At 60.0% G+C, this 22,407-nt stretch overlaps 1 protein-coding gene across 2 annotated transcripts in view; it reads left to right on the plus strand.

The window, feature by feature from the left end:
- C14H1orf21 (chromosome 14 C1orf21 homolog) overlaps nucleotides 1–22,407 on the plus strand; it is a 154,724-nt gene that overhangs the window by 38,246 nt on the left and 94,071 nt on the right. For both annotated transcript variants that reach the window (XM_062211493.1, XM_062211494.1), the window contains exon 2: nucleotides 22,161–22,380. In XM_062211493.1, the coding sequence (XP_062067477.1) occupies nucleotides 22,287–22,380 (94 nt within the window). In that variant the 5' untranslated portion in view covers nucleotides 22,161–22,286. The remainder of the gene's footprint in view (nucleotides 1–22,160; nucleotides 22,381–22,407) is intronic.

Here is a 22,407-nt window from a genome sequence, read left to right on the forward strand (position 1 = left end):
CACACTGGGGTTGGGGCAGTGATGGGTGTGTGTGTATGTGTGTGTGTGCAGTAGTGATCACACTGGGGTTGGGGTGGTGATGGGGAGGGGTGTGTGTGTATGTGTGTGTGTGCAGTAGTGGTCACACTGGGGTTGGGGCGGTGATGGGGAGGTGTGTGTGTGTGTGCAGTAGTGGTCACACTGGGGTTGGGGTGGTGATGGGGAGGGGTGTGTGTGTGTGTGTGTGTGCAGTAGTGGTCACACTGGGGTTGGGGTGGTGATGGGGAGGGGTGTGTGTGTGTGTGTGTGTGTGCAGTAGTGGTCACACTGGGGTTGGGGTGGTGATGGGGAGGGGTGTGTGTATGTGTGTGTGTGCAGTAGTGGTACACAGGGGGTTAGTGATGGGGAGGTGTGTGTGTGTGTGCAGTAGTGGTCACACTGGGGTTGGGGCAGTGATGGGGAGGGGTGTGTGTGTGCAGTTGTGGTACACTGGGGTTGGGGTGCTGATGGGGAGGGGGGTGTATGTGTGTGTGTGTGCAGTAGTGGTCACACTGGGGTTGGGGCGGTGATGGGGAGGGGTGTGTGTGTGTGTGCAGTAGTGGTCACACTGGGATTGGGGTGGTGATGGGGAGAGGTGTGTGTGTATGTGTGTGTGTGCAGTAGTGGTACACAGGGGGTTAGTGATGGGGAGGTGTGTGTGTGTGTGTGCAGTAGTGGTCACACTGGGGTTGGGGTGGTGATGGGGAGGGGTGTGTGTGTGTGTGTGTGTGTGCAGTAGTGGTCACACTGGGGTTGGGGCAGTAATGGGTGTGTATGTGTGTGTGTGTGCAGTAGTGGTCACACTGGGGTTGGGGTGCTGATGGGGAGGGGTGTGTGTGTGTATGTGTGTGTGTGCAGTAGTGGTACACAGGGGGTTAGTGATGGGGAGGGGTGTGTGTGTGTGTGCAGTAGTGGTCACACTGGGGTTGGGGCGGTGATGGGGAGGGGTGTGTGTGTATATGTGTGTGTGTGCAGTAGTGGTACACAGGGGGTTAGTGATGGGGAGGGGTGTGTGTGTGTGTGTGCAGTAGTGGTCACACTGGGGTTGGGGCAGTAATGGGTGTGTATGTGTGTGTGTGTGCAGTAGTGGTCACACTGGGGTTGGGGCAGTGATGGGGAGGGGTGTGTGTGTGTATGTGTGTGTGTGCAGTAGTGGTACACAGGGGGTTAGTGATGGGGAGGGGTGTATGTGTGTGTGTGCAGTAGTGGTCACACTGGGGTTAGGGTGGTGATGGGGAGGGGTGTGTGTGTGTGTGTGCAGTTGTGGTACACTGGGGTTGGGGTGCTGATGGGGAGGTGTGTGTGTGTGTATGTGTGTGTGTGCAGTAGTGGTCACACTGGGGTTGGGGTGGTGATGGGGAGGGGTGTGTGTGTATGTGTGTGTGTGCAGTAGTGGTACACTGGGGGTTAGTGATGGGGAGGGGTGTGTGTGTGTACAATGCCCTTCCCCCCAGGTGCTTTCTGTGCAGGGTGGATGGAGCCGGGTGACCGTGGCGCCCCACCTGTCCGCCTGGGTTCTTTCCTGTGCGTTGTGGGGGGAACACTGCTCTCCCCACTGCTCTCCCTGTTTCCGTGGCAGCCACTGTGTTGCTCCTTTCTCTCCATCGCCCACCGCTTCTTCCCAGAGCCCAGAAGTCTCTAGAACTTTCCTTCACTTCCCCAACCAGCTTTCCTTCCATAGCTGCAGAAGTGAAGAGACGGGGCTTGCATTGGCATAGTTGGCGAAGTCGCCCCTCGACCCTGGCATCCCACATGGACACCAGAGTGCTTGGGCCCCTGCAGCCATGTGGGAGATCCCATGAAGCTCCTGGCCCCTGGCTTGGGCCTGGCCCAGCCCCAGCTGTTGTGGCCCTTTTGGGGATTGAACCAGTGTCTCTCTGTCTCTCCCTCTGTCTGTCACTCTGACTTTCAAATCAATAAACAAATCATTTAAAAGAGAAAAACAAGAAGAGGTGATGAGTGGCAAGGGTGGGTTCCCGCTGGGCGGAGCCTGGATGGGTGAACCCACACAGACCCCTGAGCAAAGCCTGCCGGGCCCTGGCCTCACCTGCGCCCGGAGCCACGGGTCCTGCCTGGGCAGGAGGCGGGAAGTCCCCGCCCGAGGCTGGGCGCTGGCCACAGGCAGCCTTTGCCGTAGTGAGCGGACATAAGCCTGTCCTCGGATGAGCTGGCAGCGGACAGCTGTTGCAGTCACAGACTCCTGCTTCTGGCGGACCCAGCGTCTCGTCAGCCATCCACGCCTGGTCATCTCTCCTGGGGCTGCACCGCAGGCTCTGCCTCCCCAGGCGCCCAGCCTGGAGGGAGACGGCAGGCCTGTGGTCAGTCTGCCCAGGGGGACTTCATTCGCCTCCCGAACCCGGGATCTTTGTGGTAGCTGTCCCGCCCCTGCTGCCCACCTGTCTGCTCTCAGCGGGGATGGTTTCTGGGTGCCTACCCTCCCCCAGGTGACGTCGGGGAAGCCACGTGACACCGTCTTCTGAGAGTCGTACCTGTGCACCTGCCCAGGCCAGAGCGGGGGCCGTGAGGGGAGCGCATCCTCCCAGTGGTCCCTGGGCACGTGAGCGGCACCACGTAGGGTCCAGGCTAAGGAGGGGCAGACGCAGCCCCTAGCAGGGAGGTGGAAAGGGGACTGTGCCAGCCAGAGAGGACTCCGTCCTCACCTGTGGGGCCACGGTCAGCGCCTGGGCACGCGTGGCGTGGGTGATGTTGAGCGTGATGCCGGGCACCACGCGGGTGGGTGTGGAGAGGTGGTGTGCGATGAGTAAGGCCGTGTGGAATCCGCCTGGCCCTAACTTCCTGCCCTCCGCCGAGACCCGCCCGAACATGTGAGAAGCAGGCTTGTTTTCCCATGGAAGTTCTTGGACGCGGACGTGTTCCAGGGAGACCCCTGAGCATGCGCTGGCCCCCCAACCTGGCGCTGTCTGGCTGGCTGAAGACCCGAGTTGGCTCCTGGTGACAGGGTGGCCGCCGCCCCCGGGAGCGCTCCGTGCCTGGGACCAGACCAGCGTGGGCGCTGGAGTGAGCGTCGTCCTTTTAAAGGGGCAGGTTTCCCAGGGAAGGCCGTTCTGCCGACGGAGGCGTGTGACCGGGTGACCCTCGAGTGTCTGCCGTGTGAAGTTTTGGTGCTTGTGGAAGCACGTCACGTGGGAACACGCATGACACCGGCTCGTGCTCTCCCTGGTTCACCGTAACCCTTCCACCAGTGTTGCTGGTTGGCTGGTTTCCTCCCTGCCGGGTGTGGCTGCGTGGGCTCCGTGTGTGGGGTCACAGTGGCTGCCCAGGCGTGGTCCGCGGAGACCCCTCTTCTGTGCAATCTCTTGGGCGATTAACTTCAAGCACAAAAATGTGTAATTGGGATGATTTTAATGACAGCCTCTTTACAGTTTAGGGAGTGGCTCCCACTTCAGATCAGAGCAGAGTGATGGAGTCTCTCCTGCGTGGTGCTTTTAGGGCGGCTGTCGGGTGTGGCGGGGGATCCCCCAGATGCCCCAGGCCTGGGGCCTGGGAGTGGGGTGTACAGCGCCCTGCCGGCTCCGCCCCTTCCCTCCTCCCTCTGGCCTCTGGTGTCTCAGCCCCAGCCTTGAAACTCCCCGCCTGCGTCTGCTGATGGAACTGGGCGCTGCTTACCTCTCCTTCTTGCCGACACGTTGAACCTGAATCTGGTCAGATCCCCCAGTGCCGATCTTCGGGAGGAACAAGGTGGGCCTGTGAGTGATGCCTCCATGATGCCCTCAGCAAAATCCCAAACAAACATAGCCTTTAAGCACAAATCACCAAGGGAGAAAGAGCCGGGAGGCCTCGGCTGCGCAGGGGCCGGGGCGCCAGCCGGTCGCAGTGCCGCGACCTGGTTTGTGTCAGACTGGACACTGAACAGGAGTAATGGGAGGCGGTTAGGAGAAGTTGAGCACAGATGGTATCTTTGGTGATTTTTAAAGAATGTGTTTGTTTATTTGAAAGTCAGAGTTAGAGAGAGAGAGAGAGAGAGAGATTCTATCTGTTGGGTCACTCCACAGATGGCTACAGGGCCAGGCCAAAGCCAGGAGTGTGGAACTCCATCCAGGTCTCCCACACGGGTCCAGGGGCCCAAGGACCTGGGCCATCTCCTGCTGCTCTACCCAGCCGTAGCAGGGAGCTGCATCGGAAGTGGAGCAGCCACGGCTCGTGGGGGTCTGGGGCACAGGCGGCGTCTCAGCCCCTCCACCGCTTCCTAGTGGCCACTTCCAGACACGTGAGTCAGAAGCGGAGGCCACTCGCTTCCTGCTCTTCCTGTCTGAATAGACCAGGGGACCTCAGAAGTTCATGGAATTAAAAGCCAAGTTCATTTTGGTGCCCAAAATTCAAAATCCATGCATTGTTTTCACATGAGCTTCTTGAAGACACCTCATAGTTTTCACTGAGTCAAGGTCAGTGGATTCAGTGTCTGGCATTTTTAGCTGTGAAGGTAGGGTCAAGCTGGGTTCTTGATACCTGGAAACCCCTGAACTCTATGGGTCCGTTCCCTCTGGAAGTTATACTCTGTGCCTTCTGGGAGCAGGGTGAGCTGGAGGAGCCGTGTCAGTGACGTGGGCATCGTGCGTGACCCCTGTCAGAGTTAGGGTCTCTCCATCGAGTGGGAGCCACAGCTGGGCAGCTGCACGTTGGTGCCTTGTGGTGCAGCCACACCTGACAGGTGTGTGTCAGATGCGTGTCAGGTACGTGTCAGGTACGTGTCAGGTGCATGTCCGCCGGGTCCCTGCTGTGCTGTCCTGGGTTTGTGCTGGGTTGGGGGTGGGTGTGGAATAGAAGCTGACACGGGTGTTTTAGTAGAACTGGGGGTCACTTGCCTAGAAGTCGGCTGTGAGGACACAGGCGGGTGTCTGGTGGACGCGTAGGGGTGGCATGGGGCCACCTCACCCGCTTGTGTGCAGACTTTGGCTTGAGGTTGGGGAGCGCCTCTGCTGGACCCGTGGCTGTGGGGTGGAGAGCCTGGCCCCCCCGGCCATGTTCTCGTCATGCCCCCTCCTGGCTCCCACACCCCAGTCAGCACTTCAGGGAATGGTGCCTGTGACAGAGATGCTTACCCAGTAGTACACGCATGTTAGCATGTGTCAGAGCTTTAGTGCAGAGAATGAGATCTGCGCGATTGATGGTGGCGAGTAGGGCAGACGATGCTCCCGGTGGGGCATCTGCCCCGGAGGTGCACACACACTCATACCTGCTCACATATATGCACATACATGTACACACACTCATACCCACTCACAGCATGTTCACACACATACATGTACATACATGTTCATATCTGCTCTCACACACAGTCACATATACAAATGCACACACATGTACACGTGTATGATCATACGTGCTCACATATGCTCATATGTACACAGTGCAATGCTCATATGTGCTCACACATATGTATATGCACACACATGTACATACTCATCTGCTTGCATACATGGTCACATATACACATACACACTTACATGCTCACATGTATACACATACATGCACACACACATGATCATACCTGGTCAAACACAAGCTCACATATACCCACATGCATACATACACACAGGTACACATGCTCGTACCTGCTCACACACACTCACATATATACATACACATACACACAGGTACACATGCTCATCCCTGCTCACACATGTGCTCACATATATACACACACATACACATGCTCATACCTGCTCACACACTCACATATATACACACACATACACACAGGTACACATGTTCATACCTACTCACACATGTGCTTACATATATACACATACACACATACACATGCTCACCCCTGCTCTCAAACATACACATACACACAGGTACATATGCTCATCCCTGCTCTCACACATGCTCACATAAACATACATGGATACACACATACATGCTCATACCTATTTGCACACTCACATATATATACACACATACATACAGTACACACACATGCTCCTACCTGCTCACATGGTCACATACACACATACAATCACATACACTCACACACATGCTCATATCTGCTCACATATACACATACATGTATACACATAAACATACACACAATTACATACACTCACACAGGCTCATACATGCACATACATATACACACTCACATACACACATGCTCACAGACATGCTCACATACACATTCACTCACACACGATCACATACATTCACACATGCTCATACCTGCTCACACACAGGCTAGCATATACACACATTTACACACATGCTCACACACAGTTACATACACTGACACAGGCTCATGCATGCTCACACACATACACATACTCACATGTACACGCGTATACACACATGCTTACACATGCACACATTCACTCTTACACTTGATCAATACACACACAATCACATACATTCACACACAAAGCTTATATACTCATGCCCACGCACATACACACATGCCCCCACACACATGCTCATGCCTGCTCACACACAGGCTCACATATACACATACTCACACATGATCACATGCACTCATTCACACAGCCACATAAAAGCCATAAAAATAAGTGTGTGGCCAGATCGGTCATTTTGTCTCAACCTTCCTGTCCTCGTCCCCATCGACATCACATGTAGTTGAATTTTGGGTCAGTGAAAGCCTTTATAAGGAGAGAACCTTACCCACGGTTTTTGTTAATAGTTATTTTATTTAAAATCAGACATGAGAATGCAAAAAGAACATTTCCGTTTACCTCCGGATCCACTACCAGCGTAAAAATCGCTTGCTGAAGCCCTGCTTTCTGATTGGCCACATCAACATAATTTCAGATCTGTTCTTTAAAAAAGTTCATAGTTTGCCCAATTTTGGAAGATTGTTTTAGTCTCTGTCGATCAGCAATGGTAGTATTTACTGTTTTGAGGCTCAGGAGAGTCACATAAACATACATGTGCATGCACACACATGTGCTCGTGGCATGGAAAACAAGTATGTACGCACAGTACAGTACTGTGCACAATACTATGAACAAGCACACGTGTGCACACCACACACAGCACGTGTGTGCACATGGTTTTCTCTGAAGATAGGTGTGGTCGCACACATGCTCAGAGAACACGTGAGTTGACAGCCCGCTGCAGAGTTCCCCCAGATCTTGCACGCTGGAGGCCTCCTCTGCCCAGGTTCGCGGGAGGGGCACTGGCGGGTTGTGGGCGTGTGAACGTGGGTTTGCCTGTGTACAAACGGCGTACACAGCCAGACCTTGTAGTACCAGCCAGACCGTCGTGGCCCTGTTTGCCTCTCGTAGTACCGGCCGGACCATCGCGGCCCTGTTTGCCCCTTGTAGTACCAGCTGGACCCTTGTGGCCCTGTTTGCCTCTCGTAGTACCGGCCAGACCGTCGCGGCCCTGTTTGCCTCTCGTAGTACCGGCCGGACCGTCGCAGCCCTGTTTGCCTCTCGTAGTACCGGCCGGACCGTCGCAGCCCTGTTTGCCTCTCGTAGTACCGGCCGGACCGTCGTGGCCCTGTTTGCCCCTTGTAGTACCAGCTGGACCCTTGTGGCCCTGTTTGCCTCTCGTAGTACCGGCCGGACCGTCGTGGCCCTGTTTGCCTCTCGTAGTACCGGCCGGACCGTCGCGGCCCTGTTTGCCTCTCGTAGTACCGGCCGGACCGTTGCAGCCCTGTTTGCCTCTCGTAGTACCGGCCGGACCATCGTGGCCCTGTTTGTCCACGTTATACCAGCCCGACCCCCTTGTGGCCGGGTGGCCTGCAATGGGAGGAAGCCCCATGGCTTCTCCCGGCTGCCCGTGGCCCGTGGCTCAGAGCCACTTTGATCGTGTCGTGGACGAATCACAGAGGCGCTCACCACGTGGGTGGCGCCCAGGGTTGGCCGCGTGGAGAGGGCAGAACTGCGTCTCGGCCCTCTGCAGCCCTGAGCCCGTGCGCTCTTCCTGTGGGACGTCAGCTCTGCCTCACCTCTGTCTGTGCCGTAGAAGGTTCCCTGCCCTGGTGAGCGGGAGGCTCTCGGGCAGCAGGCGGCCAGCGCCTCTGGGCGGCAGCTGTGGGCCAGCGGCGCTGCTGGGTGCTGTGTAGCTGGGGCCACGCCCCTTCCCGTCTGTGACCCGGCCGACTGAGGGCCAGGGCTGGGCAGTGGCCACTCAGCTTTCCTTTTCAGTGTTTATTTACTTAGATTTTACTTTCATCTGCGTGGATAGAGACGGGGAGGGCTCTTCCACCGCTGGCCACTCCCCAGACACTTGCAAGCCTTAGGGCTGGGCCGGGCTGAAGCCAGGAGCCCAGAGCTCCGTCCTGGTCTCCCGCACACCCATGGCCGGGGCCGAGCACGTGGGCCATCGCGCGCTGTCTCCCGGGTGCATTCCGGGAGCAGAGCACATGGGACTGAATGGGCGCTCTGCTGTGGGATGCAGGCGTCACAGCGGCCGCCCTGGCCACTTGGCGCTTAAAGAGCAGACCCGCGGTTGCTGCTGGGGAGGACCTCGGTCTCCTGGAGAAATCTCCGCCAGAACTGGTTTTTCCTGTAGGTTCTCTGTTTGTCACCGCCGCGTGTAGCTTGTTAGTCTTCCTGTGTGAAGCCTCAGGGAGTGAGGCGGTGCGGGCAGCGCGCTTCACGGCCTCTGCTGGCCGACAGGGAGGGACCAGCTGCTCCCTTTGCCTGGCCTGGAATGCTGCTTTACGTTCCGGGCTGAGACGTGGACTCTGCCAGAGAGGAGGGGGCGCCTTGAAGCCTTCTTTCCAGCTGCTGCAGAGAGCCCCTGAGACCAGGAAGCAAGACGTGGCAGCACTGAGCCACGGGCCGTGGATTGATGAGCGAGACGCCAAAGGGTAGGGAAAGGGTGGATTCCGTCTGCTGCTTTACCGTTGCCAAGGTGGCGAAAAGTTAATGCTTCCTCGGGAGCTGGCGCTGAGCACCGAGGGGTGGGCTGTCTCCCGTGTTTCTGTTCTGTGAGTGGGAGCTGTGTGCTGTGCGTCTGGGAGCCGTGAGCAGGGTCGGCCGCTCCAGCCCCAGGTAACTTGAACGTGTGTTTGTGAGACACGCAGTCCTCCAGCCGCCGCAGAGGGGAGGTGCCAGAGCCTGTGTCCCGTCCCTGAATTCCGTAGGAATCAAGAGCCGTGGGTCCCGCGCCGTGGCCACGGTGTTCTGACACCTGCAGCCCCTGGAGGAGTCAGGAGCCGGCAGCGTGTTTCACGTGGGCCGTGTTCAAGTTGTGAGGTCCTCGTAGGAATCGGGGGTTCCCGGCCTGGGGTGTGATGTGGATGTCTGGTGGCTCAGCTGTCCTGACGGCCGCGGCCGCTCTCAGACACTCGTGGGTCTGTCCTCGGGTGAGCACTCACGGGCTGGCCCCAGACCTTCCGCCCCACCGTCCCTGTGCGGGGCCAGCAGGCGTGTGGAGCTGACCCTGGAGGCATTTCAGGTCCTTTTGGGGTGTGGTCTTGCTGGAGCCCTCTCACCTGTGTGTCGGCGCGGGCCGGCTCTGTCCAGTGTGAGTACGCACCTGAGCCACTCAGAAGTGGTGGAGGTGGCCCCACGCCCGGCCTCTCGTTGGCCCTGCAGCCCTGCTGTGTCCACTCCTCAGAGGCAAGGTCTCGGAGGCTGCAAGGGGCCTCAGAGCTGCGAATCAGCCGCGGGCCCAGGGCGACCTGTATGGCCATTAACTTGTCAGCTTGCAAATCGAACCTGCAGGAACAGCTCCTGTGAAACTGGCTGTGGACCTCGTTGGGGGAAGAGGCTGGGCTGGGGCGTTCCTGGTCCCTCCCAGCCCAGGTCGCTCCGGGAGAGTCGGCCCCGGACAGTCTTGTGCCGCAGCTGCCGCCTCTCACCCCGACCCAGCGTCCCGTCCACACACCGCCCCCGCGGTGTTCTGACACCTGCAGGGTCCCCGTTGGGGACAGCAGTGGGAGTCCTGCCCCACGTGGTTGCCTTCCTGGAGTCTCACCACGAAGCCCTTGCCCAGCAGCGTGTTCCCGTCCTGTCCAGCGTGCAGGGTGGATGCCGGCACGCGTGGGTGCTGGATAAATAAATTCCCGGGCGCACGTGGCATTCGGAGCTGGGATCTGGGCAGAGCCATCCGCGTGCACTTTTCACCGTCAGATTCCAAGCAGCTGTCCCCAGGAACCTGTGGAGGAGCCGTGCAGTTCTCCCACGCCACACGGAAGCCCAACCCTGGCTCGCCGAGGCCGGGGTGGCATTTCCCGCCTTGCTTGGACCCTGTTCATCTGCCTGCCCGGGAGGAAGCTTCTTCGCCACAGCCGACAGCTCTGGGGCGATCGGAGACGCTGCCTCCTGGGCAGGAGCCTGGCCATCTTCCAGGCTGTGGTGTGTTCGGGTTCTTGCGTGGTAGAGCTGTGTCCCAAGCTTTCTCCTTAGGAGCAGTCGTAGATCCAGTCCTGGGCTTCGGGGTCTTTTGCACTGGCGTTCTCCACACCTCGGCTCAGATGCCCAAGCGGCCCCGCTTCCATCCGGGCGTGCCTGTCCCGCCCGCGTGCTGGCCTTGACCGGGGGCTGCAGCTTCTTGCTTGCCCCTCTTCTGCCCGCTGTTGGGCACACCCGTGAAGACAGACGCCCCTCCTGTATTTACCTGTGTGAGCGCAGGTGCGCCCCGACGGGACGGCCCACAGCAGCGGCACGTGGTGACAGAGGGAGCACTGAGTGGCTTGAGCGTTTGGGACAGGGAGGACCAGGAAGGCCCGTGGTGGGGGCAGCTTCCTGGGGGAGGTGGTGGCCAGCCTTTGGCTTGCCTGGAGTGACCGTCACAAATCTGCGTTCTGTGAGTCTGAGTGGTCACCCGAGAAAGTATGGAATAGTCTATCTTCATTCATTCTTCTAAAAAATAGTAATTTTTTTTTTTTTTTTGGACAGGCAGAGTGGACAGTGAGAGAGAGAGACAGAGTCAGGGTTATGCAGAGAGAGGCTGCTTCCGTTTCACGTCTCCCTTCGCTCGGCACCGGCGCTGGCTTTTCCAGCAGTCTTGCTTGTCGCGAGTTGTCACAAGGGGTTGAGCAGTTTTCTCCTACAGTCTAACCGTAATTCGTTTCTGAATAGATACCAAGGAAAGGACTTTGAAAGAATCAAACTTGGCTGATTAAGAGCTTCCGAGGCGTTCAAGTTTATGTTGGGAAACAACGGCGGCAGGAGGGTGGACCCCAAAAGGAGTGACAGCCGCACCCTCCGGTGGCGTCCGGCTGTGTGTTCACGGGAAGCCCCGCGCCATGCTGTCTCTCGGCCCCTCACTGATGGACCATCATGCCAGCTCCTGCCGATTCCACGAGAAGAGCAGACCAGGAAGTGATTAATTACTGGAGAGCGATTTATTGGCTAGCAGTTATTAATAATTGGTGATTATTGCTCTAATCAGTTATTAATAGTTGATAAACTAGCTGCGCCTTCAGGAGTTCCTCACGCCCACAGGGTGAGCTGCGTCTCCGGGCGTCTGAGCTGCTCCTGGGGAGGCTGGGGGTGGACGGGGCCCTCAGGGCCGAGCGCACAGAGGAGTTGGTGCCGGGGCACAAGTGCAGAGCGGAGAGAGAAACTGCACCCAGCTCTCTGCCTCCCGGGCCGGCCTGGCCCTGCTTCCTCGTAGATTTGCAGCTGCTACTGTGCGGTGGCTCGCCGTGAGGTCCCAGGGCTGCTGTGGCCAGTGCAGGTCTGCTACCGTGTGGCGGCTCACCGTGAGGTCCCAGGGCTGCTGTGGCCAGCGCAGGTCTGCTACCGTGCGGCGGCTCGCCGTGAGGGCCCAGGGCTGCTGTGGCCAGCGCAGGTCTGCTACCCCCAGGGTCGGTCACGGAGCTGGGCGAGGCAGGTGCATGGGTGGGAGAGCCCTGCTTTTCTCCCTGAGGTCTGGTGGGGGGGGGGTCAGAACCTGGACAGCAGTGAGGCCACCCCCAGGCAGGTGCAGTCTGAGCTGGGAGCTTGGGCGGGGGCGGGGGGTGAGGGTCACCAGGTTCCCTACTGAGAAGTGGGCGTCCAAATGCCAAAACAGCACTTGCATCCTCCGCCTCCCTCCGTTTCTATCCCTCCCCCGTCCTCTGGCCCCGAGGCCGTGCGCTCAGGCCTCACTGTCGGCTCCTGTTGCTGTCCTTTGGGCCTCCCCACGGCCCCCCCACTCCCACGGGAGCAGGGCCGGGCTGTCCCGCGATAGACGCGTTTCCTCTGGTGCTGTCGAAGCCGTTGCTGCCTCTATGTACACGTTTAGCCATGGTTTTCCCCCAGAATCCTCTTGGCAGGTGGCAGTGGAAATGGTTTGGAGGTGGATCTGTGGGGGGAAGGCCACGCGTGAGTCCCCACGTCCCAGCGTCCCTCCCGACCCTCCAGCAGCTGGGAGAGGAGCACACACGCCCCCGGCTGGGAGCCTCGGCCCCGGACAGCTCCGGATTCCCAGTGTTGCAGGAGCGGCCGCTCTCCCCTCCTCACCCCTGGGCCCAAGGCTGCGTCCCCTGTGCTGGCGGCGTCTGCTGAGCGAGTCAGGCCGTGATGCTACCGTGGTCTGTGAACAGCGGCCCGACAAGGGGACAGGAGCCGTCCTTGTCTCCTGCTCCCCCGCCAGCATCTTCCGTGAGGCAGTGTCACCCGAGCCACACCTCACCCGCCCCGGGGCCCGGCAGCACTCACGCCGGCCAGTCTGTCGCCCGTGCCCCTCACCTGGGACCTTGGCACACTCAGCCCACCAGGCTTTGCTCGCCTGGGACCTCGGCACACTCAGCCCACCGGGCTTTGCGGCGGCCCCTCTGGAGGACTGCCAGGACCCGGCCCTGCAGGTGCTGCCTGTGGTCCTGACTCTGCCATTGTGTCCAGCTCCTAGAGACAGGGGCTGAGTGGGACGGGAGGGAGCCAAGGCCCTGGCCTGGAGTGCGCCCCCGGGGCAGCGCCTGAGCCGGCTCCGGGTCTCTGTGTCCCAGGACACTGTGGCTGTCGGATGCTCTCAACCAGGGCTCACGTCTGTGGGGGCGTCCTGTGCACGGATCCCTGTGTGCCTCTGCTTCGGCGTGAGGACAGCCTGGATGGAGAATGGGGACCCCGCGCCGTGAGGGGTGAGGGTCTGTTCCTGTCTGAATGGCCGCCTTCATCGGGGAAGCAGGTGATCGTCATCACCCGTAGGGACTGTCACTTTCTCTGGACGTCCAAGCAAGCGGCCGCCGCCCGCACTTCCTGCGTGTCGGCTGCTGCTGCAGGATTGGTTTCAGAGACGCGTGGTTCGCTGCTTTCCTGGGTCCCCGGCTGGGTGGGGAATGGTGACAGGGGGAGCCGACAAAGCCACGCTGGGCACGACAGCAGGGAGGAGTCCCAGAGTGGAGGGCGCACGTCCCTGAGTCACCGAGCTGCAGAGTGGCCGGCGTGCACTGCTTGGGGATTTCCCAAGGCAGCTTGGTGGCCCCTGGTCCCACGTCACCTGTCACAAAGACCCTTTGGCTGTGGGCCGGCAGCGTCTGCCTGGCTGGGGCAGGTCTGCAGGCCTGCAGGTATCTCGGGGGGCGTGGACCTCGGGCAGGTGGGGGCCCACGCCACGTTGCTAGGAGACAGAACCCCAAGGTACCCGTCCTCGGTGTTGTGTTCTCGGGTTGTTATTTATGGTTGGAAGCAGCTGCTGCACATATTTTGGGGGAGAATACAGAGAAATGGAAAGTAAGTGAAACTGTACAGTGGGGCCCAGTCACGAGACAGGGAGTGCAGGGAGACGTTTGCGAGAAGCCGGGCCAAGCATGGCAGCACCGTGGGGAGCATCGCGGGTTCAGGGGCCGTGGCTGGGCCGCTGGGACTCGGCACCGGCCAGCCCTCCTGTCCTGGCAGGGGTTGGAGACGCAGGCTTGTGCATACATCTTTTTCCTTCTTTATTTTGTTTCCGCCAAATTTTCTCTTCGTAATTTTTTTTTGTCACGTGGACAAAAGTTTCTATTTAAAAATGACCTTTATTCAGGGACCAGTTTTACCAAACTATGGTGATTCAGCCTCTGATAATCAGAGATTCTGAGCTGCACTTCTGGTGTAAGTTTTTTTCTTTTTAATAGTTTCTATAGTTGCGTCCTCCTGCGCACTGCTTCCAGCCAGCGTGGCAGGTGATGTGTGTTTATTAATCTGCTCTGTGCCAAGAACTGGTAGTGTCAGAGACCTGGGGAGCAGGGCTCGCCTTTGCCACGAGCGGAGAGAGCTGCAGGCCCCAGGCACCTGGAGGACCCGGGGTAGGTGAAGCTCCCTGGGGCCTGGGGTGAGGTCTCCAGCGGGACCTTGGGGCTGGGGCAGAATTTGAGTGACAGATGGACAGGCGGGGCTTCCTCGCTGTTGAAGAGTGGGCAGAGGGCTTGGCCGCGCGAGGCTAGGCCGAGGGTCAGCGTGCAGGGCGAGCTCAGGCCGACCTGGGCAGTCGGGAGCCCTCGTCCTTCATTTACTGAGCCGGGCCCTGCTGGAAGCCAGAGGGGCAGCAACAGGGAGAGGAAGTGCGAGCTCTGTCCCTCCCGGGTGCTGCTGGGCTTCTGGACCCATGGGCACAGCTCAGCTCTGCGGCAAGGCCCTGGGCATGGCCACAGGTGCACCAGGAACTTTCTGCAGGGACCCTCAGGTGGGCAGGAGCTCGCCAGGTCTGGGCGAGGGGGCTGTCCTCGGGGCAGGTGCACAGGGGGCCGCTGTGGGGGACTCGGAGTCGCGCTGTCTGGGCGGCAGGGGGAGTGAGGACTGCCCGGCGCTGGTGTCCCTGGAGCAGCCGGAGGACGGGCAGTGGGCAGGGGTGGGGTCCTCCTCTGCCTTGGGTTTTCTCAGCCGCCTCAGGCTTCACCCCAGAGCCTCGGGGAGCAGTGGGCGAGTCGGGTGGACCTCGCGGCCCTGCAGAGGTCTGCGTTTGGCTTGGTTGTGGAGCAGCGGTGCCGTAGCTGGAGTTCTACGACGTCACCTTTGGAGCTGAGGTTCCAGTCCCTTTCTGATGCTTTTGAAGCCGCTGAGGTCCAGGGGACTTGGCTGAGCTTTTTGGCTTAGAAAAAGCAAACAGACGCTGATGAATAGCGAGAGGCTGGGGGACAGCACGCTGGTCCACACGTGTGGGTTCTAGCTCGGATCCCGAGGATTCCGTAGGAATTTCAGGGAGGCCTTGGAAGCGGAAGGCTGGATCCTGAGGGGTTCCGGGCAGCCCTGTCCACGTGGTAGTGGCAGTGGGTGCCGTCCACCCCGGACCGGACAAGAGGCCATCTGCTGGGGGTGCCTCCGTCCACGCAGTGTCCCTGTGACTGTCACAGCTGCACAGTCTCAGAGGTTGCCAGGCCCAGGCCTCAGGATTCCCTTCACCTAACTGCCGCTCCTGCTTCTGATCCAGGCGTTGCCAGGAAGCCCCGTGTGAGGGCCCTGTTCCGGCAAAGACCACAACCGCCCAGTCTGGGCAGGAGCCTGGGGCTCTGCTGTGGAGTGAGCAGCACAGGCCCCGGCCGTGGTCTCCATGCCAACACCCGAGTCCCCTTCCCGGGACAAGTGGGAGAGGACACCGAGCTCACTCAGGACGGCCCTGCAAGTGGGGAATGCGGGGCGCCTTTGAGACAGCTGTTCTGAAGTAGACATAACGCAAGCAGGCCCCGGGGTGCAGGACCTGCGACCCCGTGTGCTGTTCCCTGGCTGGAGAGGTGGAGAGGCGCGTTGGCGCCGTGGTCTCGCTCCCCCAGGCCCCACCGGACCCCACTGGACGGTGCACGGGCGCCGCTGGCACCACACCCGGGCAGCCTCCTCCAGCTCTCGGCTCCGCCTGCCTTCCCGTGGATGTCTGTGCAGTGTGCTTCTGGCCGAGGGCTCCAGATCCATGAGCTTTCTTGAGAGCACTGGAAGAACTCAGGTGCCCTTGTGTGTGTTCATCTTCACGACGCAGGAGGTCAAAGGGGCGTGGGTTTGCACTCCCTGGAAGTGCTGATTCCGCATCCGGCCCCTGAGGACAGTGTCCTCAAGCAGTGCTTTGGTGTGCAAAGCTCATGGGGGATTTAAGCTTCAGCGAAAGCAAACACGCCAACAGAAACCCTGGCTTTAGACGAGGCGCTGATGGCAGCGCGGTCTGACCCAGCGCATCTTGGAATCTGCTCAGCGTAGCTGGTTCGCAAGCATCCCTGCCTGCCGGCCACCCTGGCCTTCCATGCCGTGGTCACCGGCTGCAGACCCGCAGCAAACCCAAGGAACAGGGAGTTGAACCGAGAGTGCGGGCCGGGAAGGAGCTCCCGAGAGTGCTTAGGAAATGAATTAAAAGACCATGTGAATTTTCCCAGAACATTCTGGGGCTACTCTGTGCACGAGACCCGGGTGAAAGCGCAGGCTTTCGGGTGCAGGGGGAGGAATCCTGCCTGCTTCTCGGGTGTGAGAGGGGACGGGCATGGAGGGACGGTCGCCTGCAGGACCCAGCGCCGTCTCTGCCGAGGGACAGTGTGTGTGGGGCCCAGCCCAGTCTCAGGTCTTCTGCCAGCAGGTGCTCGTTAAGTTGGGGCTCTGGGGCACCCCCAGCCTGCCTCCTGGCCGTGGTCCCCGGGACTTTGTTCTGCTTTGTTAGGGTGAGGTCCCGCCATGCCAGCCCCTCGGCAGGGCCCCGGGGCGCTCTGAGTGGCCTCGTTGCTCGTACTGAGGTCAGCCTAGTGATTGGCGCTTACTCTGCTCTCCCTCTACTCGGTTCTTGATTTCTGTGTCTCCCTCCCCTGCCTTTTCTCTCATTGCATCTGCCCATTGCTGAACACCAGTGGGCTGGGCTCCCGGGGCCCTCTGGGCACGAGAGAAGCCACGGGCAGGGCAGGAGGTGTAGCACACCTGCACGCGCTCCATACCTGCGCACACATGCTGCACACCTGCACACGCTCCACACCTGCACACGCTCCACACCTGTACATGCTCCACACCTGTACATGTGCCACACCTGCACACACTCCACACATGTACATGTGCCACACCTGCACACGCTCCACACCTGTACACTCCACACCTGTACACTCCACACCTGTACACTCCACACCTGCACACGCTCCACACCTGTACACTCCACACCTGTACACTCTCCACACCTGTACACTCCACACCTGTACACTCCACACCTGTACACTCCACACCTGTACACTCCACACCTGTACACTCCACACCTGCACACTCTCCACACCTGTACACTCCACACCTGTACACTCCACACCTGCACACTCCACACCTGCACACGCTCCACACCTGCACACGCTCCACACCTGTACACTCCACACCTGTACATGTGCCACACCTGTACACTCCACACCTGTACACTCCACACCTGCACACTCCACACCTGCACACGCTCCACACCTGCACACGCTCCACACCTGTACACTCCACACCTGTACATGTGCCACACCTGTACACTCCACACCTGTACACTCCACACCTGCACACTCCACACCTGCACACGCTCCACACCTGCACACGCTCCACACCTGTACACTCCACACCTGTACATGTGCCACACCTGTACACTCCACACCTGTACACTCCACACCTGCACACTCCACACCTGCACACGCTCCACACCTGCACACGCTCCACACCTGTACACTCCACACCTGTACATGTGCCACACCTGTACACCCTCCACACCTGTACACTCCACACCTGCACACGCTCCACACCTGCACACGCTCCACACCTGTACACTCCACACCTGTACATGTGCCACACCTGTACACCCTCCACACCTGTACATGTGCCACACCTGTACACTCCACACCTGTACACTCCACACCTGTACATAAGCCATGTATACCTACACATGTACCACACCTGTACGCACACACTGCACACCTGTACACCCTCCACACCTGCACACCTGTACACAAGCCACACATGTACACGCTCCACACCTGTACACACTCCACACCCTCACACGCTCCACACCTGCACACCTGTACACAAGCCACACCTGTACACACTCCATACCTGTACACACTCCACACCCTCACACGCTCCACACCTGCACACGCACCAGAGCCGCACCTGGCGTGGCAGAGCTGGCAGGGGCGTGTCTCTGTAGAAGCACAGGGAGCCGCATCTCAGACACCTCGTTTTCTGCCGAGGTTTTCAGTCTCAGAAGGGAAACAGCTGCTGCTCTTACTGTTTTTCGGACTCTGACAAGGAATTCACCTGGATTAGCTCCACGTGACGTGGTGAACCGGGGTCCCAGACATGGGAGCCTTGGTGCTGACGCGCGGCCTGGGGCGAGGGGGTGGGAGACGGATGCTCGGGAAGGTGTGAGAGCGCCCAGCACCGTCTGGGCCTCCGGCAGCAGACGCAGGAGTCCAGGCGCCTCCTTGAGCCTCTGTGCCGTGGCCAGGAATTGGAGCCCGTGTTTTCCAGGTGCCTGATGGTCCTGTGGCATAGGTCATTAGCTTAGAAACATCACCCTCCCAGGGACTTGGCTTTGGAAGCTCTGTCCAGCACCACAGAGCCGCGTGGCTGTAATCCTCGCTCTGTGATCTATGGCTTCAGAAAGAGCCTGCTGCTGGGAGGGAGGGGAGAGAAGACCCCCGAGCCACTGCGGGGTCTGCGGGCTTGTCTCCCCCCAGCCTCCCTGCTGAGGCCCTGTGGGTGCCGAGCGCTGGCAACCAGCCAGGGAGGGGAGATGGCCGTGGAATGCCGGGGTGGCGTGAGGGGAGTTGTCCACACCAGCTCACGTCTCCAGGGGTGCCGGGTGAGGTCTTCCAGGGTCAAGGCTAAGGGAGCAAACTCCCACAGCACGGAAGCCCGGGTGCTGGGTCGGTCGGGCTGGGACAGAGGCGTGGTTCCCGGGGCCCCGGTGAGGCTCGCTCGGTGTGGCAGGGCCCAGCGCGAGGCCTCCAGGCCCCGTGTGCTGCACCGCCCGCACCCTGGTCTTCCCGCTGTGTCCTGTGGGGACGGAGGAGAACATGGGCATCTCGCCGCCGCCGACTGCTGGTGCGTGGGCCTCGCGGTGCTGGCGTGCAGGGTGTGCTGCCCTGCACTCCCTGGCGGCTTGAGGGGTGGGGTTGCTGCCTCTCAGACGCCCGCACCCTCTCTCCTTCCTGATGGAGCTGTAAAACCCGGAAACGTGGCTCTTAAAATGCCCGTCCTGCTGTGAGAGACAGAGCCTGTGTTTCAGGACAAACCATCCTCTGATAGGGCGAGAAGGCGCACTGACCATAGTGCTGCTAAAAATACACAGCTGGGGAAAATCTGCTGAGTCACCCTTGCACTGGCTGTCAGTCACGTGGATCTGCTGGTTCACTGAGCCCTCGTGCTGGTGTTTACTGTTACAGGCGCTGTCTAAAAAGAGGAACTCTCGACTGTTTTATTTGTTATTCTGCGGCAATGTATTCGACTTCCGCAATTCCAACGTCTTACTTTCAGATGAAGGTTTTTGATATCAACCCAACTTCTTTTTTTTTTTTTAAAGATTTATTTTATTTATTTGAAAGTCAGAGTTACATAGAGAGAGGAGAGGCAGAGGGAGAGAGGGAGAGGTCTTCCATCCGCTGGTTCACTCCCCAACTGGCTGCAGTGGCTGGAGCTTCGCTGATCCAAAGCCAGGAGCCAGGAGCTTCCTCTGGGTCTCCCACGTGGGTGCAGGGGCCCAAGGACTTGGGCCATCTTCCACTGCTTTCCCAGGCCATAGCAGGGAGCTGGATGGGAAGTGGAGCAGCCGGGACTCGAACCGGTGCCCATATGGGATGCCGGCACTGTAGGCGGAGGGTTAACCTACTGTGCCACAGCACCAGCTCCTCACACAACTTCTGAAACCCAGAGGACACTGTGGACACACACACCTGCTGCGCCGTGAGGCTCTGAGTGTGCAGCCGGTTGGCAGCGTGCATTTCCACGCGCTGATCCAATATTCTCACGGCGTGTTCAGAAGGGGCCACGGGGCTGCTGTGTCTGGTGTTTCTGGTTTATCTGCGCTCAGCTGGGGTAGAGCCACAAGCAGGTGGCCTCCAGGCCCCTGACCCAGCGCCAGCGCCTGCCCCACCCCCGTGCACACCAGGCTGACACAGACACTCCTGGGAGGCTGCCACGCTGACCGTCAGCCCCGTGGCTGCCTGCCCGGCCTTTCAGACTCGCAAGACACCGCTTTCTCCCTCCCTCTGTTTCTGGATTCCGCGTGGTCACACACCGCCGGGACTCCTCCATCTCGGGGCCAGCGACACCGCATCGTCCACCTGTGGCATTAGTCTCCCTCCCGCCTCGGGCCCCTGAGCCCTCTGCACCGCTGACGGCTCCCACAGTGTGTGTGCATGTGTGTGTGCATGCACAGGGTTGCACGTATGTGTGGGCGTGTGTCATCCACCCACGGGCCTGGATCTCGGGTAGCTCCAGGGAGACTGAGTGAGCAAGAGGCTACCAGTGTGAGCAGCCGGAGCATCAGTAGCCGTGTGTCCTCCTTGCAGACCGCCCTGTCACGCAGAGGCTGGAACTGGGAGCCGTGTGCCGTGAGGGACGGTGCGTGCCATGCCCGGTGTCTGAGGCCCTGTGTTAGGTTGATCAGATGTGTGCCGGCCTGCAGCACAAAGAACCGGGTTTCCTGAAACAGAGAGTGGGAATGGGGGGACAAGGACGCAAAGAATGGAGCCAAGACAGATCCTGATCAAGGCGCGTTTATTCACCAAGCCCAGTAGTATTTAAACACGACCAGTTGTACACACGAAGGCACACAGAGGACTTACATATCTAAAAGACTGTTGGGGTTACAAAGAGTTCCTGATAAAGGTCTTCCGCTTAACAGATCACAGAATGTTATCAGTCATAGATTACAAGGGCGTAATAAAACACCCAGGTAATAAATGCTGGTTTCAGGTGTGGCTGAGTATCTACATCCTCTCTTGTGAGAAGTCTAGCGGTGAGATACGGTTCTTCCTGGAATCTCCTTAGCCTGATCGTCTGTGCCGGGATGTCTCCATCCATATGTTTAAGTGTAAACAAAAGGGGCGACTGCCTGTGGCTGCCCACAAGATGCACCTGCAAAGCCCTCCGTGCTCGGGGTCCCTGGTCCCAGCGTAAGGATCTTCCCCGCCCCCGCCGTGCTCCCAGGCGGCCTGAGGCCCTGGCGGTTCCCGGGGCCTGGCTGGGGGTGCTGCTTACTGCAGGAGGCTGTGCCGGGTGGGAGGGCAGAGCCAGCACAGTGGGCGCAGGGACGGCACTGGAGCCGGGGAGTGGGGGTCAGACACGGCAGCTCTGAGTGTGGCAAACCCAGGGCCTGCCTGCGTGGGGCACGAGGAGGTGGCTTCGGCCGTCACCTTGTGGTTTTTCTGGGACACTCAGCCTCCCCGGGGCTAGCGCCCTCTGCCTCAGGCCGTGCTGTCCTGCCCTGGCCTCCAGGCGCTCGGCTGCCCCACAGGAAGCAGACACAGCAAGCGGAAGACCTTGCCCTGTCGCCTCCCTTGTCTTCCAATATCAGCAAAACCATGAAGCAGACAGATGGGTCTCCTGCAGCCCGCCCAGCGTACAGCAGCCCTTGGTGCCCGCCCTGGGTACAGCAGCCCATGGTGCCCGCCCTGGGTACGGCAGCCCATGGTGCCCACCCTGGGTACAGCAGCCCTTGGTGCCCGCCCTGCGTACGGCAGCCTATGGTGACTGCCCTGGGTACGGCAGCCCATGGTGCCCGCCCTGCGTACGGCAGCCCATGGCGCCCGCCCTGGGTACAGCAGCCCATGGCGCCCGCCCTGGGTACAGCAGCCCATGGCGCCCGCCCTGGGTACAGCAGCCCATGGCGCCCGCCCTGGGTACAGCAGCCCTTGGTGCCCGCCCTGGGTACAGCAGCCCATGGCGCCCGCCCTGGGTACAGCAGCCCATGGCGCCCGCCCTGGGTACAGCAGCCCATGGCGCCCGCCCTGCATACAGCAGCCCTTGGCGCCCGCCCTGGGTACAGCAGCCCATGGTGCCCGCACTGTGTACAGCAGCCCTTGGTGCAAGCTGGGGGAATGGAGGGGCTGCCCGCAGGGTGTGGGGAGGGGTGGGAGACTGGGGGCCATCCCAGAAATGTGCATGCCCCGCCCTGGAGGTGTGCAGATTCAGAGCCGTAGACCTGAGACAGGTCTGGGCGCCCAGGTTCTCCCTGGCAAGTGAGCAAGGGTTTGGGGTCTCCCCGCCGCGTGCCCCGCAGGGTCTGTGTTCTGCTCTCAGGGCTGTCCTGCCCGCTGCCCCGGGTGTGCGTGGATGTAGCTGCGACACTGCCCGCCCAGCAGGTTCTGACCGCAGCCTGTGTCCCTGCAGGTGCTCCCGGCCGGACCGACCCAGCCGCAAGGTGGACGTGCCTCTCGTGCCCGGAGGAGGACGATGCCGGCTTGTCTGTAGCGATGGTCAGCGGTTCAGCGCGGCTGAAGCTCAGCGAATGAGACTATGGGCTGTGCCTCCGCCAAGCATGTTGCCACCGTTCAGAACGACGAGGAGGCCCAGAAGGGGAAGAGCTTCCAGAACGGAGACGTGTTTGGCGGTGAGAGCTCGGAGGGTGGGTGCCGGC

The sequence above is a fragment of the Lepus europaeus genome, chromosome 14 (assembly GCF_033115175.1).
Source record: "Lepus europaeus isolate LE1 chromosome 14, mLepTim1.pri, whole genome shotgun sequence".
Lineage (NCBI taxonomy): Eukaryota > Metazoa > Chordata > Mammalia > Lagomorpha > Leporidae > Lepus > Lepus europaeus.